At 46.8% G+C, this 18,407-nt stretch overlaps 1 protein-coding gene across 25 annotated transcripts in view; it reads left to right on the forward strand.

Moving 5' to 3' along the window:
• Positions 1–18,407, forward strand: part of Nav2 (neuron navigator 2) — a 651,028-nt gene that overhangs the window by 485,592 nt on the left and 147,029 nt on the right. For 20 of the 25 annotated variants that reach the window (XM_006541297.4, XM_006541300.4, XM_006541311.4 and 17 more), the window contains 3 exons: positions 7,745–8,852; positions 13,442–13,554; positions 17,255–17,363. In XM_006541297.4, coding sequence (XP_006541360.1) covers positions 7,745–8,852; positions 13,442–13,554; positions 17,255–17,363 — 1,330 coding nt within the window. Of the gene's footprint in view, positions 1–5,967; positions 6,230–6,362; positions 6,454–7,744; positions 8,853–13,441; positions 13,555–17,254; positions 17,364–18,407 lie in introns of those variants that run through there. The other 5 variants (NM_001111016.1, XM_006541289.4, NM_175272.3 and 2 more) reach the window with 3 other exon arrangements.

Consider the following 18,407-nt stretch of genomic DNA (forward strand, 5'->3'; position numbering starts at 1 on the left):
TAAAGAGTTTCTCGTCTCTCTGTGAAATCTCATCCACCCTTGGAAGCAGGAGCAGCTTTTCCACAGCCAGTTTTGTACTTTGTTGTGACCATATATGGTACAAGGTAGAGAAATGGCTTGATCAATTAAAGCAGAAGGATTTTCCATGGGGTTTTGAATAAGTTGAATAGAGAAAGAAGGTGTTTTCAGGGTACCATGGTTTCAAAGGATAAAAAAAAAAAAGGTGCCTCCTATTTTTTAACGGTATCTTCCTGACCTGGAGTAACAGTTGGTAGAATACTTACCTATGAGATGAAGCCCTGGGTTCAGTACCCAGTGCTACATAAACCAGGCATGTGGTTCATATCTGAAATCCTAGCATTCTGGAGGGAGAGGCAAGGAGGATCAGAAGTTCAGGGTCACCCTTGACTACGTAGTATGTTTGGGCTAGCCTAAGATAACTGAGACCCTGTTTCAAGACAGGAAAAGAAGAGGTATTATAGGAATCGGATAGCTTCCTTTAAATGCCACAGTTAAATGCCTTCAATATACGGAACAACTATGTTGGATCCTTTTATATATGCGATAAGGTAATCATTTCTCTTCAATGGCTTATTTTTAGATAAAACCCTGTAAAACTATGGGTAACAAGGTCATTTGTTTTTCTGCTGGTAGCTTAAACACACACACACATATACACACACACACACACACACACACACATACACATACATATACACGCATACACACACATATACACACATAAACACACACATATACACACATACACACACATATACACATATATACACACACACATACTTCCTTTAAATGCCACCAGGTCTCTTCTCTTCATCCATATAATTGGGAGGATTTAAATTTTCATGTATGGGGGCTGGAGAGATGGCTCAGTGGTTAAGAGCACTGACTGCTCTTCCAAAGGTCCTGAGTTCAATTCCCAGCAACCACATGGTGGCTCACAACCATCTGTAATGAGATCTGACGCCCTCTTCTGGTGTGTCTGAAAACAGCTACAGTGTACTTATATATAATAATAAATAAAACTTAAAAAAATAATTTCATGGATGACAAGTCTTTTGATGTACAGGATTCAGGGGGTCTGGGAGGAGAAAGCACAATAAAACTGGAGATGGACCAATGGACAGATGCAGGTTTGAAGACTTGATTCTGGTTTTTAAAGTTATAAATGAAACATAAGCCAGACTTTTTCATTTGGCTTCCCAGTTCTTTGCAGCAGGAGTGGCATTTGAGAGATTCCTTCTTTGAACCTCCTCGGAGCAAAGATGGAAGTGGAATGATGCTTCCTTAGTTTCTTATATATATTTTGTGTGTGTGTGTGTGTGTGTGTGTGTGTGTGTGTGTTTGTATGTGTGTGTGTACGTGTGTGTGTGTATACGTGTGTGTGTGTGTGTGTGTGTGTGTGTTTAAAAACAAATGACCTTGTTACCCATAGTTTCACAGGGTTTTATCTAAAAATAAGCCATTGAAGAGAAATGATTATCTTGTCGCATATTTAAAAGGACCCAACATAGTTGTTCCATACATTGAGGGATGCTGGGGAATAATTAGTGTCTCATATAGGACAGAAAAGCTTGCCTTTTTGCATTTCTGAAAAAAAAATGAAGAATGGTATCAAGATTTGGGAAGGCTATGCATTACAAAGCAGCTTACAGAATTTAGGCTCCGAGGATCGAAATATGCATTCCAGACCAGACCATCTAGGAGCCTTTGGAATTGTGGACATGTGTGTATCCAGAGCCAAGATCCTCCCACCCCAGCCCAGGCCAGTGCCTGACCTCCATGGCCATCGTTGTGCCTGCCTTTTTTCTTTTCTTTAAAGATGCTCCTCAAGAAGCTGCCAGCAAAAAAAGTGTCTTCCTGTCTCTTCCTTGGTACTAGACACTGAAGCCAGATGATGTCAGTGTTCATCTGTCATCCCGATCGTGTGAGGTGGAAACAGGAAGATCAGGAGCCCAGGGCTATCCTCAGTAACGCAATGAGTTTGAGATCGATCTGGATGGCGTGAAACCTGGCTTTTAAAAAGCGAAAATTAATTATAATGATGGTGGTGGTGGTGGTGATGGTGGTGGTGGTGGTGGTGATGATGATGATGGATTAGTTGTTTAGCAATGTAGAGAAGGCTCCGTCAGCCAGCTCTAGAGTCTTCCTGCAGAGCCACTGACCAGAGCCACACCCACATGCCCATGTAGTAGCTCAGAGGACTATAATGATACTAACCGAAGCTGTTTTGAAAAACCTACACTTAGGATAACTCAACTGGTTTCAATTACCCTCAGGAACCTGAATGTTCAAGATTGACACCTTGACAAATTATAGGAAATTGCAAACAGTTTCCCAGGCCCGAGTATCAGATCTATTCCCCAACAGCTTTGGAGAAGATTGAGACAGGAAATTTCCCTCAGCCAGGTTTCAAGTCACCATAGCAATGACAGGAGCTGGGGTCAGCCATCCTGGAATACACTCTGTCTTTGTGCCCGTTGGCTTCAGGAATAGACCACCAACGGTTGACTCCGGGTTGGCCCCTGATGGAAACCCAGGAACAGTAGAGTCCTGGGCGGCATCTCGCCTTTGCTGGAGGAGAGAGGGAAAGGGGCTGAGGGTTTGCATCACAGTGCTTTCATTTAGAGCACTTGGGTTCCTGTCAGAGAAGGCTGAGGCTACTTGCCAAAACAAACCCAAAGGTTTTCCTTCTCTTCAAAGGCATCATGATGTTTCGAAGGAGACTTTCTCTTTACTTAGTGGTTTGTCAGTTAGACTATGGAAATTGGTCTTTTAGAACTGAGGTGCCCAGACTGACACTGGTCAGGAAGATCCATAAAGGCCTTTGTCATCATAGCGTGTGTGTGTGTGTGTGTGTGTGTGTCTAGAACAGAAGGCAACCTCAGGTGTAGTTTCTCAGATGTCACTGTCCACTTGGTGGTTTTCTGAGGCACTATCTGTCACTGACCTGGAACACACCAAGTAGACCAGGACAGCAAGCCAGAGCCCCAGGGATCCAGTGTCTCTACCTCACAATCCCTGAGGTTACAAGGGAATATCTCCATGCTGAGGACTGTAAGTGGGCTCTGGGGGTGGGAGGCAAGCCCTTCATCCACTGACCTACTCCATAGTCCTGCTGTTAGCATTTAAAACATCACACTAGGCCAGACATGGTGGCACACGCCTTTAATCCCAGCACTTGGGAGGCAGAGGCAGGAGAATTTCTAAGTGGGAGGCCAGCCTGGTCTACAGAGTGAGCTCCAGGACAGCCAGGGCTACACAGAGAAACCCTGTCTCGAAAACAAACAGACAAACAAACAAAAAACTAAAACATCACACTAGAGTAGATTATATCAGAGTTCATTGTACACAATAGAGTAGGGGGCGGGGCGAGATGGCTCAGAAGGTGAGGGTGCTGGACGTGCAGAGGTTAGCTGGATCCCTAGAACCTACATGGTGTAAGGGAAGAATCAAGTCCAGAAAGTTGTTTCCAAGCATGCACGTGCCAGAACACACATGCACACACACACACACACACACACACACACACACACACACAGGCAGGCAGACAGATAGTATCTCGGTACTGTCCATCTTCGTATACACATGCACGTTCACAAGCAGCCGAGTGACTCATGATGTGCTCATTTTAAACTTAAGTGTGCTCATCAACACTAGGCAGTGCTGCTGACCTGGCCACTCTCAGCAATGTACTCCAGACCCTTCAAGACACAAGCAGACTGAGCGCCCAGAGTAGCCATCAGATGACTTTCGAAGCCAGTATGATATGGGACAAAGGGATAGATTTAGTATAAAAATAATTTTTTTCATTTAATAGTGTTTCTTCAACCTGCATTGCTCACAAGCCTATATGACTCTCACCAATTCTTTGAACCATTTGTGGTCATGTTTTTAAATGTCTTTAATAAACACTTATTAAATGGCTCACTTATACGCGGGCTGGGTGCAATATACCTTGAAAAGGATAAAGAGACTCATCTGTGGGCTGTGAAAAGCAAGTCCCTTCCCAACAGTGGCCCATGTGCACTGTGGGGGATAGGAAGCCCAGAACATTCTTCAATGCTTTTCTCCTACCCCCTCCTCCCCAACACATTCCTTTGCTGTAAGGAAGGGCAAGGCCCATATACATGAGAAAAGAAGGCAAGAGCTGTTAGTTATTAGAGTAGCTCTCTTCCTTTAGAAAGCCCACCCCTCCCTCCATCCTCTGGGCTTGTTTTCCTAGGACACCAGCATTGCTGAGTTAACAAGGTTGACAATACCTTGTCCCAGACAGCTTTCTCCATTAGTAAACACGAGGGAGGATATGAGAGAATAAAGAAATATCCTGTGCGTTACTACACAGAACAGTAAGGACTTAGCGTGTGAGGGGCAAAGCTAAGCATGTGGCTCCCCGTGGGACAAAGATGGCCACGGCTTGACCTCAGGAGGCTTCTTAAAGACTCACTGGGATTTTAATGTGAGCACAGCTGAAAAGACTCCAGAGAAATAGTAGAAATAGTTTGTCTTCATTCCTTTTTATTAAAACCCAGGGTCTCGCTGTGTAACCCGGGAACTCACTGTGTAGGCAAAGCTGGCCTCCATCTCAGAGACCTCCATAGCCTGCAGCTAATCCCCTCTCTTACAAATCAGCCTTACCTTTCTTTAGCACTTATTTTTCTGGTGTGTTGATGAATTATTTTCTGTTTCCTTTCTCTAAAATATGAAGTTCATAAAGGCAGAAGATCTCTGTTTTGTGGTGGACATGTGCCCCCAACTGTCTGGAACAGCATTTGGTGTGTGTGACATGCTTGATAAATAAGTGACTGTTGGCATGCACATGTTGAGTGTACGGATGGTGGGCGGGTAGGAGCAAAGATGAGTGGGTGAGTGGATAGGGGTGGCAGGGGGAACGGGAGGACTGATGATTAGGTAGAAGGGAAGGTGTGGGCAAGTGGGTGGATGGATGGATGGATGGATGAGCGTCATTTCATTCCACTTCTGATAAGATCCCAAATAAAGGGAAAGGCAGTTTTACTAGGAAAAGTGGTCCTTGACTTGAAATCTTACTTTTGTTAGGCAGAGGGGACTCCTGTGGTACAGCTGCTTCCTGCTGAGGGCGTGGCTGCCCTCATCATGGAGATCATCGTGTGTAAGGCATGAGGAAAGGCAATGCCTGAAAAACACTCTGGGCATTAGAGACTGAGGTTTGTGTTTCTTTAAAAGGAGGTGCTGTGCTGGAGATGGAGCTCAAGTTGTAGAGAGTTTGCTTAGCGTGCACCAAGTTCACTCCCCAGCCGCACACACACTTGGAAGATAGAGGCAGGTCAGCCTCAGCTATCGAGCGAATTTAAGGCTAGTCTGGGATGCATGAGGCTGTGCCTTTAACAACAACCAAAACCAACCAAATAAATAGATGTCACTGCTGTGGTGTTTCTGAGAGTACTGTGTCAGGAGACCTGGGTTCAATTCCCAGGTATTCGATTTTAGCTGAAAGAACACAGTCATAAACAGCCCTGCCTGGTCTGTTTCCTTTCTTGTAAAAGGGCGACAGGAATACCATTTAACTATATGATGAGCGGTGTGCCTCCAGATATCCATGAGACACCCCCCAGGAGGGAGGGCCGAGCCAAGGAGACCCTATGGCAAGCTGGTGGTGTAGGTAGTTTCATAAGCCGGTCTGTGGCTCTGCCCAGGAAAAGATCCAGCAACACTCGTGAGTTTTGGTGGAGGAGTCGTGTAGCACCCTCCCCTCCAACTCCAAATTCCCCAGTAAGTCAGGAAGATGGATGTGTTTTAAAACATTGGGAGGTCTGCTTTGGATCACCCAGAGCTGCGGCTTCCCCACGCAGCAGCGGGCGGACTCAGCCAGTTCCCCTGGCTGCCCGGCTCCCAGCGCTTGCGCCCCACACAGGGCTGCCTTGACCCAGCCTTAGCAGCCGTTGACTTTTAAATCATCAAAAGCGGCTCTATGTACAGTTTACTCTGTTGCTGGAAGGCAGCAGAACATAGGTATTAGGAAGGGGGGGGTGGTGGGGGGAAGGAGAGAGAGCTGAGGAAGCAGCCGTTAATCCTGCCAGGCTTCTGGGCACAGGAGTAGTTGCGGATGACAAAAGTTAATTAGAAACATGAGCAGTTTAACCGAAAACACTTGTGACAATTGGAAGGGCCGTCTCTCCGTTTGCAGAAATTCTCCTAGAGAATCCTTGTGGGAGAAAGTGGCCGTTGTTGGGTAAGTCCGTCACTGTGACTCTGCAAGCAGTGTTCTCTTAAGGGGATGATGAGGTTGGGCTTGGGGGGGGGTGGGAGGGGACAGGCTCAGTGGGGGGTGTTTCCTCTGCCTTCTGGCCACTTTCTCTAGCAGCTACTGGCACTTGGAGCCACTAGTGCATTATGGCAGTTCCGTCTGAAGAAGAGGCTGAAGTTTGGAGGGCTCTCTGATGCTGGGCCACTGTGGTAAGTGACAGGACAGTAGTAGGGGAGCCCGCACTTCCCAGACTGGTCCTGGCACTTGTATGGAAATACCTTCATGGATTTCTGAGAAAAGACCGTGGGCAAGGAAACACGCACTGAGTGCCAAAAGGGAAGCCTTGACTTTCAGATAACCTGTGTTTTCTCCCCGAGTGTGTGTGTGTGTGTGTGTGTGTGTGTGTGTGTGTGTTAGTGATGGGGGCTGGGGCACATGCTCACATTGTGTTCTTAAGTAAAAGTTGTTCTGTCTGTAAGCCTTTAAAAACCACCAGCATAATGTCTCCATTGCGCAACTGCTCAGCATATTTGGCCGTGAACGGAAAGGTTGGTGGTTCACGCCCACTCTGGGATGTGTGGGTTTTAAGTGTTCGCTGGAGAGAACTCATTTCTCTCCACTGTGAATTTCCCACGTGAATACAGAGAATATGCTGCACCTGTTTCCCTGAACAGGCTAGGACAAAGTGAGATTCTCTAGGCTGGGCGTGATGGCTCGCTCGCTCAGGAGGCAGAGGCAGGCAGATCTCTGAGTTCAAGGCCAACCTGGTCTACAGGGTGAGTTGCTAGACAGCCAGGGCTACACAGAGAAACCTTGTCATGAGAGAAAGGAAGGAAGGAAGGAAGGAAGGAAGGAAGGAAGGAAGGAAGGAAGGAAGGAAGGAAGGAAGGAGGGAAGGAAAAGTGCTAACAAAGAAATATCTTACATAGGAATTAGCAACTTTTATGAATAATCTATTTTTTCATTTAAAATTGCTTGTCTCTCCTCAGTTCCTATTTTTACTTACTTTCTTTGGCCTGTTTTAATGTCTATGATAAGTTGTTCTCTAAAAATTGGACACTTCTTGACTATTGTTCACAACTGGGATTCTGCGTTCAATCACTTAAAGCATTTATTTCCTACACCCTCGAATACCACAGGAGTGGTATGTGGTGGTGGTGGTGGTAGTAAAGGATTTTCTCTTTTTTTTTCCGGTAGATTATTTACATTCTTAGTTGTGCTCTGCATGGTACTGTTCAGATTGGCATGTGTTTACAGAACAGATACAACCAAGATGTGGTGAGGCTGGGGGAGGTGCCGTGTGAACGGCACACGTCGGAGGACAGGGGAGATGAACTGGGTTTAAACTGTAACCACAGATAATCCTCACCTCCAGTAATGGAGTTTCAGGGCGTACAAGTGGGGAATGGCTGGCTGGGTAGCCATGGCTGGCCTTCCTGTGTCTTCAGTGCAGTTCAGTGGCTATGACTCAGGTCGCTGTCCCTTCCCTGTCTCTTGCAGAGCCACTGGCAAGCTCAGCCTCCTCCCATCCAGGAATGAGCGAAAATGTCCCTGCGCCCTTGGAGAACAGCCCTTCCGTCCCTGTTAACTGCTCCTCCTCAGCCATCCCCCAGCCCAGCATGACCTCCAAGCCTTGGCGTAGCAAGTCCCTCAGCGTGAAGCACACTGCCACGTCAGCCATGCTGTCCGTCAAACCCGCTGGGCCCGAGGCCCCCAGGCCCACACCTGAAGCCATGAAGCCTGCCCCTAACAATCAGAAATCCATGTTGGAAAAGCTCAAACTTTTCAACAGCAAGGGAGGCTCCAAAGCAGGTGAGGGCTCAGCATCCCGGGACACGAGCTGCGAGCGACTAGAGATCCTGCCCAGCTTCGAAGAGACTGAAGAGTTGGAGGCCACAGCCAACAGGGCACTTTCTACCGTGGGCCCTGCATCCAGCAGCCCCAAGATTGCACTCAAGGGCATTGCACAGAGGACTTTCAGCAGGGCGCTTACCAATAAGAAGAGCTCCCCAAAGGGTAATGAGAAAGAGAAGGAGAAGCAGCAGCGGGAGAAGGAGAAGGAGAAAGAGAAGGAGAAGGGCAAGGACCTCACCAAGAGAGTCTCCGTGACCGACAGGCCTGACCTCAAGGAAGAAACCAAGGCAGATCTCAGTGGGGTGGCTGTGACTGAGATGCCGAAAAAGTCCTCCAAGATCGCCAGCTTTATCCCCAAAGGGGGCAAGCTCAACAGCACCAAGAAGGAGGCTACAGCTCCGTCCCACAGCGGCATACCAAAACCAGGAATGAAGAACGTGTCTGCGAAGTCCCCAAGTGCCCCCATACCTCCCAAGGAAGGAGAGAGGAGCAGAGGGAAGCTGAGCTCAGGGCTCCCTCCCCAGAAGGCCCAGCTGGACAGCAGGCACTCTAGCTCCTCCTCCAGCCTGGCATCCTCGGAGGGAAAAGGCCCCGGAGGGACCAGTCTAAACCCCAGCATCAGCAGCCAGACCGTCAGCGGCTCCGTCGGGACCACGCAGACCACTGGAAGCAATACCGTCAGTGTCCAGCTACCTCAGCCTCAGCAGCAATACAACCATCCCAACACAGCCACGGTTGCACCTTTTCTGTACAGGTAAGCAGCACCCGCTACCCCTGGGGAAAGAGCCTAACTGCTGGCTCTGTCCGTGCGGGGATCAGGAACATGTGAGCCAACAGCTAAAGCAATACATAGTTCTAGCCTGGGGCACTCAAGTGGGCAGCTACTATAGCAAGACAGTGTTGAGGCAGGGGACAGTGGGAGCTGACTCCAGCATGAGAAGGCTTCACCAGGCCTGTGGGGACTGAAGCCTTTCTGAAGCACTAGAAGCATGGAGGTAGACTAAGTAGACTTAAGACTACCCTGCTATGTAAAATTGCTTATGGCAGCATTGCTGTTGCACTTTCTAAGTCTGGCAATTCCTAGTACCTCCTTGAGAAGAGATGAAGGAGGAAGAGATAAGACTGACACGGGCCAGCTGGGCAGTGCTAGCACACGCCTTTAATCGCAGCACTTGGGAGACAGAGGCAGGTGGCTCTCCAGGTTCAAGGACAGACTGATTTACAAAGTGAGTTCCAGGACAGCCAGGGCTACAGAGAAACCCTGTCTCAAAAATATATATAATAATAATAATAACAACAACAATAACAACAACAGTAGTTTAGTAGTAGTAAGATTGACAAGGACCATTCTAGAACAAGAAATGTATTAGGCTAAAGTACACTGTCATTTTCCTGTCTCAGAAGCCCTGGATCTCTGATGGCCCATCTGTAGAACCCCAGCAGCCCACATAGAACTAGGTGCTCCGTGCTCCTTGTTGTTCTGCTGAGAGCCACTCTGCTCTGCCCCTGCCACACTCCGGCGCTGAGACAGACACCCATAAGCGTGTGGATGAGCTCTTCAGTCTCATGGAAGCTCCTGTCCTACTGAGAAGGGAGCTGAGAGCTTTGGTTCAAAGGGCTTTCCCTGGTCCTGTGCTGGGTGGTCCCCCAATACCTGTGCATGTAGCAAAATGATCCAATGTCACATTCTGCCCACTCCCAAAACACAGAAACACAACTGTGTACACACACTCAAGGCATATTCATCAACAGTTGCACACAAGTTCAGACACAGTTACACATTCCTGTGCCCAATGCAAATGTGTGTTCACATAGGGGCATTTGCACAAGTCCCGGGTGTGTGCACTCACACCCACACTTCCAGCTTCTTATGCTTGTGTGACTCCCCCCAAAAAATAGGTGTTCCCTCTCTCCCCGCCTGAATTGTGTTCCTGTGAGCTCTCAGGCTTCCTGTCCCTAGAGATGTCAGGAGACAGCTAGCCAGCATCCATGCGATACAGGGATGATGCCAGGCTTCCTCTTGTCCCGTGTTCACTCTCCTCTGCCCACTTCCCCATTCTGTGAGAGTCATAGCAATCTTCTCTGATTGGCAGACAGTTCTGTTTTAGTCAAGTCATCAGCTAACAGCGTTGAGAAGAACACCGGGGCATCTTTCAGTAGAGGCCTGGTGAGGCCTACTACTAGCCTACTCTCTGGTAGACTAGATAGCAAACATTTACCTCCTTTATTATTATTATTAATTATTATCATTTCAAGCTTTTCTATGGGAAGGAGGATTTCTTGTGACTAATGTGTGAAGGGCAGAAGGAAAGGAACCTCTCAGATATTCAAGGCCAGACTTCCCTATGTGAACTCACTCTGGTCAAAGCTGTCTCTGGAGGAGCTGGTCAAGAGAGACTGGAAGAAGAGACCCAGATAGGAATTGGATCACAGCACCCTGCCCTGTGTCTGCTGGGGGCACCCACTGTGGTCTTAGGCACTGGCCACAGAGACAGGTAGCGATTGCTTGTGAACCAGATGTGTGCAAAGACTTCGCTCAGGGCTTCTTCGTCCTAATCCCCTGAGACTTCCCAGTTTTGTGCGCTAGCTTGCTTCTTAAAATTCCAGTTCTAGGGCTGGTGAGATGGCTCAGCGGTTAAAAGCACCAACTGCTCTTCCAAAGGTCCTGAGTTCAAATTCCAGCAACCACATGGTGGCTAACAGCCATCCGTAATGAAATCTGATGCCATCTTCTGGAGTGTCTGAAGACAGCTACAGTGTACTTACATATAATAAATAAATAAATAAATAAATAAATAAATAAATAAATAAATAAATATTAAAAAAAAATTCCAGTTCTATAGATGAGCAGCTGATGCTCAGACCAGGAAATTTGTTCCAAGTCACAGATGTGGTAATTAGAAGAACCTGCGTTTAAAACCAAGCCTGCTGCTGGACATGGGGGCAGAGTACTCCAGAGGCAAAGATGGGCAGATCTTGGAGTTCAAGGCCAGCCTGCTCTACAGAGCAAGTTCCAGGCAGCCAGGGCTACACAAAGAAGCCCTGTCTCAAACAAACGAACAGATAAACAAACAAAAACAAAACAAAACACGCAAGTCTGCCTAACTATAGGATCCATATTGTCTTGCTGTCTATGTCAAGGATTTTTGGTGCTTCAGAGATGGCTCAGCTGTTAAAAGCACCGGCTGCAATCTCAGAGAACCTGGGTTTGTTCCCCAGCACCAACATGGTGGCTCACAACTATTAACTCCAGTTCCAGGGGATTTGATGCCTTCTTCTGGCCTCTATGAGTACTGCATGTATATGTTGCACATACGTACATGCAGGCAAAAACCTTATACATGCCATGCATGCAAAACAAAATAAATCTAAAAAACATTTTTAAAAGCAGAAATCTTTTCAAGCACAGTAAAAGAACTGGAGTTCACAATATCCGATAGTCTCAAGTCTAAGCTCAGCTGTTTCAGGTAGGGCTTGTTGATATTCTGTGGGATGGTGGCAGGGTCATTGCAGAATGCACATGTATGTTCAGAAGAACAGGGCTGCAGTGATGTAACACCACCAAGCAGGTGCCCTGCTCCTCTGGAGGGCATACCACCACTTGGCACCAGCAGATGGCGCTCTATAAGACTGAGCTCAGTAGCTCCAGATCCACCCATCCATCCTCCCTCCCTCCCTCTCATCATTCCTTCTTCCCTTCCTTCCTTCCACTGGCTGAAAGAAAAAATTCAGATACTTACATGAAATCTCCCCAAATTTTAAAGTCATGTCTATTATTTTTAGTTATGTATATTTGTGGCTGAAGCTCTGCATATGAGTACAGATGCCTATGAAGGTCACAGGCTGCAGATCCCCTGGATCTGGAGTTATAGGCAATTATAAGCCACTCTTTGAGGGTGCTGGAAACTAAACCTGGGTCCTCTACAAGAGCAGCATGTACTCTTAACTGCTGTGTTCTCTCTCCAGCCCCCAAGCCTCACAAATTTTAAACAATGAGCTAATTTACCAGGTGTGGTGGCGCATGCCTTTAATCCCAGCACTCACGAGGCAGCTGTGGGCAGATCTCTTTGAGTTTGAGGTAATCTAGTCTACATAGTGAATTCCAGGATAGCCGTGACTATGTAGAGACACAGAGAGAGAGAGGCAGAGAGAGGCAGAGAGACAAAGACAGAGACAGTCAGAGAGAGACAGGAACAGCCAGAGAGACAGAGACAGAGAGCATGCTAATTTACTTTTTAGAAATACTATGCAAAATGCAAACAGTATTTTCGCAGTCCATCTGTAGGCTAGTTGTATACCTGCCTGGCTTTCATTTTTAACCATTGGAATTACAAGCAGTGTACCTGGTTTAGGGTGTTTATAAGTCCTAAGTAGATGACAGAGCTTCAAACAACAGCTGTGTGGATAAACGAGAACACTGGGATAATAATGAACCTTTAAAGGGGTGGCTGTGGGAACTAGGGATGCACGGCTTCTGTGGGACAGAAAAAGAACAAAGGACAGTGGGAGGTTTGAAGTTAGCAGTTCATCTCCCATAGTACACCTACATTTTTGGCACATTCTAGGGGGTGGGGATATTTCTCCATGCTAGGACACGTGCCCTGCATGCACAGGGCCCTTGGGTTCAATCCCTAACAAAAATAGGCGGGGAGAGGCATGTTTTCTTCCTGGTGGTAAAAGTAGCTGGATCACCCCGGGCCTCGATGCACATCCAATGTCACTGGCAAGGTCTGAGTAAGCCAAAGCGGCTGTGGCCAGAAACCTCCCCTGCAGCCGGCCACTGGTTCAATCGACTTGACAAATACTGGGCCTGGGGGAAGAGTTGGGAAAGTACAGATCTCAGTCAAGTGTTGAAATAATGATCAATGAGACCTTTCATGTCAGAGGATCTGAGCTGCAAGTCAGAAACCTGGAGGGTAGACACAGCTGCTTGGCACCCATTCCTGACGGCCTCACACTCACCGCTTCAGAGAGAGCCGTGTCAAGAGGATTGTGGGGGGAGAGGGACTGTCAGTGGAATCAGGTTAATGCTTTATTCGCTGGTGTTGTGGAAACTAACCCGTTGCTTTTTGACGTAAGTCTGAATGTCCAAACCGCCCGGCACCCTCCAGCATGTTTCTGGTCGGACCCGCACTGGGAAATGGCAGACCCTCTTTGGGGGCTTTGAATATTTCATCTTTCTGGGCTCAGTCACCCTCTCCACGTGTGGCTGTTGAATTATTTAGAGTCGGTCTGCTGACCAGCCCTGCTCCTCAGCAGCTTGCTTAGCAGGCCATGGCAAGCCGCTCAGATGTGATGGTTGCCACTCCTGATGATTGGGTCAGCTCTGATTTGTATGTCAAGGTCCCAGACGGACACCGAAGGGAATGTCACTGCCGAGTCCAGCTCAGCGGGTGTGAGCATGGAGCCCAGCCACTACACCAAGAGTGGACAGCCTGCTCTGGAGGAACTCACTGGTGAGTAGGAGCCCTGGATTGTGTGACTGCAGGTGAAGAAACCCCTCGTGTGAGCACCTGCTAGGCAGGCTGCCGCCACGATGCAGGAGTCAGGCAAAGTTGCTTTCTTCTGTTGTTTATTTCTCCCCTTTCCCCTTTTCTCTCTCACAGCCTTTTCGTTCCTCCCCAAAACTGTAGCTCCTGTTTAGGGCCTGGACTATGTTAATTAATGCTTAACTTTGAGTCACACTGTTTACCCTTCCTATGAGGTTGCATTTTGACAACAACAAAAAATTTAGGGGCTGGAAAGATGGCTCAGCAATTTAGAATACTGACTGCTCTTCCAGTGGTCCTGAGTTCAATTCCCAGCAACTACATGGTGACTCACAACCATCTGTAATGGGATCTGATGCCCTCTTCTGGTGTGTCTGAAGACAGCTACAGTATGTTCACATACATAAAATAAATAATAATAATATTTTTTTAAAAAATTAGAGGGCCGGGTGTGGTGGCGCACGCCTTTAATCCCAGCACTTGGGAGGCAGAGGCAGGTGGATTTCTGAGTTCAAGGCCAACCTGGTCTACAAAGTGAGTTCTAGGATAGCCAGGACTATACAGAGAAACCCTGTCTCAAAAAACCAAAAAAAAAAAAAAAAAATAGAACTCTAACATATTGATTAATTTTTTAGTTTTATGGATGGCTTGGCAGGTAAGAGCACCTGCTGCTCTCACAAAGGCTTTATATTAGATTCTCAGTATCCATTTGGCCCACAACATCTGTAACTCCATTTCAAGGGGCATCCAATGTTGATGTTGTACCATTACATTCTGTGTGTGTGTGTGTGTCTGTGTCTGTGTGTGTGTGGTGTGCACTTATGTTTGCATGTATGTGGTCACAAGTGTGTGTGCAGGCTCACATATGCAGAGGCCTGAAGTTGATACCAGGTTCCTCCCTTGATCTTTCTCCATTTTATTTATTGAGACAGGGTCTCCTGCTGAACTCAGCACTCACAGATTGATTCCATCTAGTCCGGTTTGCCCCAGGGATCCCTTTCTTTTCCTCTCATGGTGCAGGCATTCTGTGGTTTTTATGTGAGCTTGTCGAATCTGAACTTGGGTCTTTACACTTTGACAGCACACCACCACACAACGTTACATTATTAAGTTGGAAAAGGGAAATAGAAGAGTTAGAATTCATTTTGGGTGATTCTACCTCCTAGGAGCTCTTCCACCAGCCTACCTATGAACCTATGACTGTCTTTTTAAATATATTTTAATGTGTATGGTATGCCTGCATATAACTACATGCACCATGTATGTGCCTGGTGCCTGTGGAGTCCAGAAGAGGGAATGGATCTCCCGGAATTGGAGTTATAGGAGTTTTGGTATAGGTACTGGAAAAAGAGCCCATGTCCTCTGGAAGAACAGCCCGGGTGGTGGTAGTGGTTTTGTTTTCTGCTGAGATATTTCTCTGGCTCATTTCCACCCCTGCTTTTAAAGGCAGGGTTTTATGGTGAGATGGGGTTAATTAATGGAAGTAACTGGAAAATCTGTGCCTTACTACTACACCCAGAGGGATCCAAAGCTTTGGTGCCTTCCAATCAGTCTATGTAGAATAAATGCAGTTAAACCTGCAGTGAAAGAGATTGGCAGCCCATGAAGATGACGTAATCACACTTCCCTAAGGCTCTCAGAGAAGATAGGATAGGCCATTTTAGCATTTATGAAGCCCTAGGTTCAATCCCCTATACCACATAAACCTGGATGCACACAACCTTTGGGAGGTGAAGGCAGAAGAATCAGGAGCTCAAAGCCTCAGACACACACACAGGCAAGCACATATGTATGTATGTACCTTAAAGACTTGGGTGGCAAATTGAAGTTGGAACACAGTTCAGATAAAAAGTGTTTCACAAATTTCTCTGGATTAAAGGAAGTAGAAAATTAAAAACAGTAATTAAAAAACAATCACTTCAAGATTTTGCTATAGTAAATCCCTTCTACAATAATCACATGGGTAGGACTGGAGAGATGGCTCAGCAGGTAAGAGCACTGGCTGCTCTTTCAGAGGTCCTGAGTTCAATTCCCAGCAACCACATGGTAGCTCACAACTATCTGTAAAGGGAGCTGATGCCCTCTTCTGTCATGCAGGTGTATATGCAGAAAGAGTACTCCTACATTAAAAATAAAACCAGAAAAAACAAAAACCCAAAACGTAAATAATCATGTGGTTGTCATTTCTCCGCCCCTACACTCCAGACATCTCTCTGCCAGGCCAAGGAACTTGGCACCTATCTCAGGGGTGAAGCTTAGTTCTATGACATTTCTTAGGTGACCATTGGTCTATTAAAAATAATGGTTGGGAGTTTTTATTCTTTCTTGAACCTCTTTATGTACATGAGTGTTTATGCTGGCATGTAGGTCTGTGTGCCTTGTGCATTCTTGGTGCCCGCAGAGGCCAGAAGAGGGAGTCAATTCTCCTGGAAATGGGTTATGGGCAGTTGTAAGTTACTATGAGGGGGCTAGGAATTAAACCCAGGTCCTCTGCAAGAGCAACAAATGCTCCTAAATGAGCCATCTTTCCAGGAAAAAAAACAAAAAACAAAAAACAAAACCTTAAATCATGTTTAGATCATACTGAAATCCATTTCTTAAATCATGACCGTACTTATGTCCCTTCTCTTCATCCTCCTGTAAACCCAGATGGAAGAACGTAGCTAAAGAGCAGAAGGCAGGGCTAGCTGTTGAGAGATGCTCCATGTCTTAGCCTATGCACGGCGTGCTCTTAAGACACTGGAAGCTATGAGTTCTATTCAGACATGGGAAGGCCGGTTGTGTCCTGCCCCAGAGCTCTGCTGGTTTTCAGTGGCTTCTGCTGGCATTCGTCGGGGCCTTGTGATGGGCACAATGTCAAAAGTAGTGACGGCAGCCCATGTTTCCCCCACAACTCTCTTTGGAGACTGGTGCTATGGCCATGCTCATTTTAGAGGCCTGGACTCAGAAGGTGGGGGAGTCTAACTTCTTTAGAACTGACCACACAGTTTCTAGTCAACAGCACATGTGCTGGTAGCAAGGGGTTGGGGAGGGGGAGAAAAGCTTTCCCCTCTAGATTATCAGGGATGAGCAAATGCAGGTGGTTTTGTAAGGCACTATTACCCAGAGAAACAAAGGGGCACTCACATTTTCTTATGGGCAAAAGAAAGTGGTCTTAGAGGTGTGGTCAGCCCTGGACTGAATATCTTCAGAGGGAACCTCTTTGGATTTAATCCCGTCATTTGGGCACCTATTCTTTTGTTGATGCATGCAGACAGACAGACCTGCAGGTATCCATCCACCCATCCAGCCATTCATCCATAGGTCTCCATCTATTCATGCATGCATGTATCTATCCATGTGTGCATACAACAGATAGACTTGAAGGTATGCATCTACCTATCCATCTCATCCGTGTGTGTGTGTGTGTGTGTGTGTGTGTATTCATATATCTATCCATGTATGTATGCATCTATTTATTTATCTATGCAGACAGATAGACACGTCGGTATCTATCCAATGTGTCCATCTATCATCTATCCATCTGTCTATCCATCCATGTAGTGTCAAGTCCTTACAGCAAACAAGAAGCTAGATAGATCAGCATTACCGTCCCCCACTTGGTTGCTGTTTGTAAGAACCTCATGGTCTAGCAGAGTTAGACTGATCTTAACCCTTGCTTCTCCAGCAGAAGACCCCGAGGCTCGGCGACTTCGGACAGTAAAGAACATCGCAGACCTACGACAGAATTTAGAAGAGACCATGTCCAGTTTACGGGGAACTCAGGTTACACACAGGTACGGGCAGTGTTCAGTTGCTTTGCTGAGAGAGCTTGCTGGGAGCTCCTTCTAACTCTGCCTCTCTCCTGCCCACCGTGCCACCCACAAAGTGGTTTGGTTGAGAGTGGAATAGAAACCCTTGTCCTCAAGTGTGTTAGAATTCACAAAGAATCCAAGACAATACGCAGAGCGAAGGGGATGAGATTAATGTAGACAGATACAGCCCCAGAGCACAAGGTTTCCAAGTTCACCGCCCAGAGGAAATTGCTCCAGCTCCATTTTAAAACTTTATTTTACTTGCATTTTTCAAAACTACAGCAAGCCGGTTGGAAGGAACAGGTGAACTATGTTTGACCCGTATGACAAACTGAGTAACTTGAATTCCTACCAGGTCTCCTGATACACAACACCGATATTGTTAGTCATGCACGTGTGTGAAAGATGAGAGAAAGTGTTTGTAAAACTTCGCCCTGTTTAAAGTATGGTTTTGTTAGAAGGAATCTCGGGTTGTTTTCCTTGTTCAGCGAGAGCCTTAAGGAGGATGTAATGTGGGCACTCCTTCCTGATTTTGGCAGAATGAGGTCTCACAGTTTGTTTTCGGCTTTGAAAATCAAAGAGTCCCCGGCTACCCGCTGGGCTCCCAAGGGTTCTCCAGTTGCTTCTCCAGTTTCACTTTCTTTGCTAACCCGGCTAAAAGGAGGAAGTGCAGGGCTTCCCCTCTGTATCTGTTACTGTACTCATTGCTGCAGCTAAATACCTAAGGAAAGTGACTTGAGGAAGAAAGAAGTTTGTTTTGGTTTTTAGCTTAAGGGGCTATAATTCATCGCGGTGGGGACCGTGAGGCAGCGGTTCATAGTTATGAAGCAGAGGTTGATTTCTTCTTTGATTCAGCCTGGGACACCAGCATCATAGAATGATGCCACCTGGGGGCTGGAGAGATGGCTCAGAGGTTAAGAGCACTGTCTGCCCTTCCAAAGGTCTTGAGTTCAAATCCCAGCAACCACATGGTGGCTCTCAACCATCCGTAATGAGGGCATTAGACCTCTTATGGAATGTCTGAGA

The sequence above is a fragment of the Mus musculus genome, chromosome 7 (assembly GCF_000001635.26).
Source record: "Mus musculus strain C57BL/6J chromosome 7, GRCm38.p6 C57BL/6J".
Classification (NCBI taxonomy): Eukaryota; Metazoa; Chordata; class Mammalia; order Rodentia; family Muridae; genus Mus; species Mus musculus.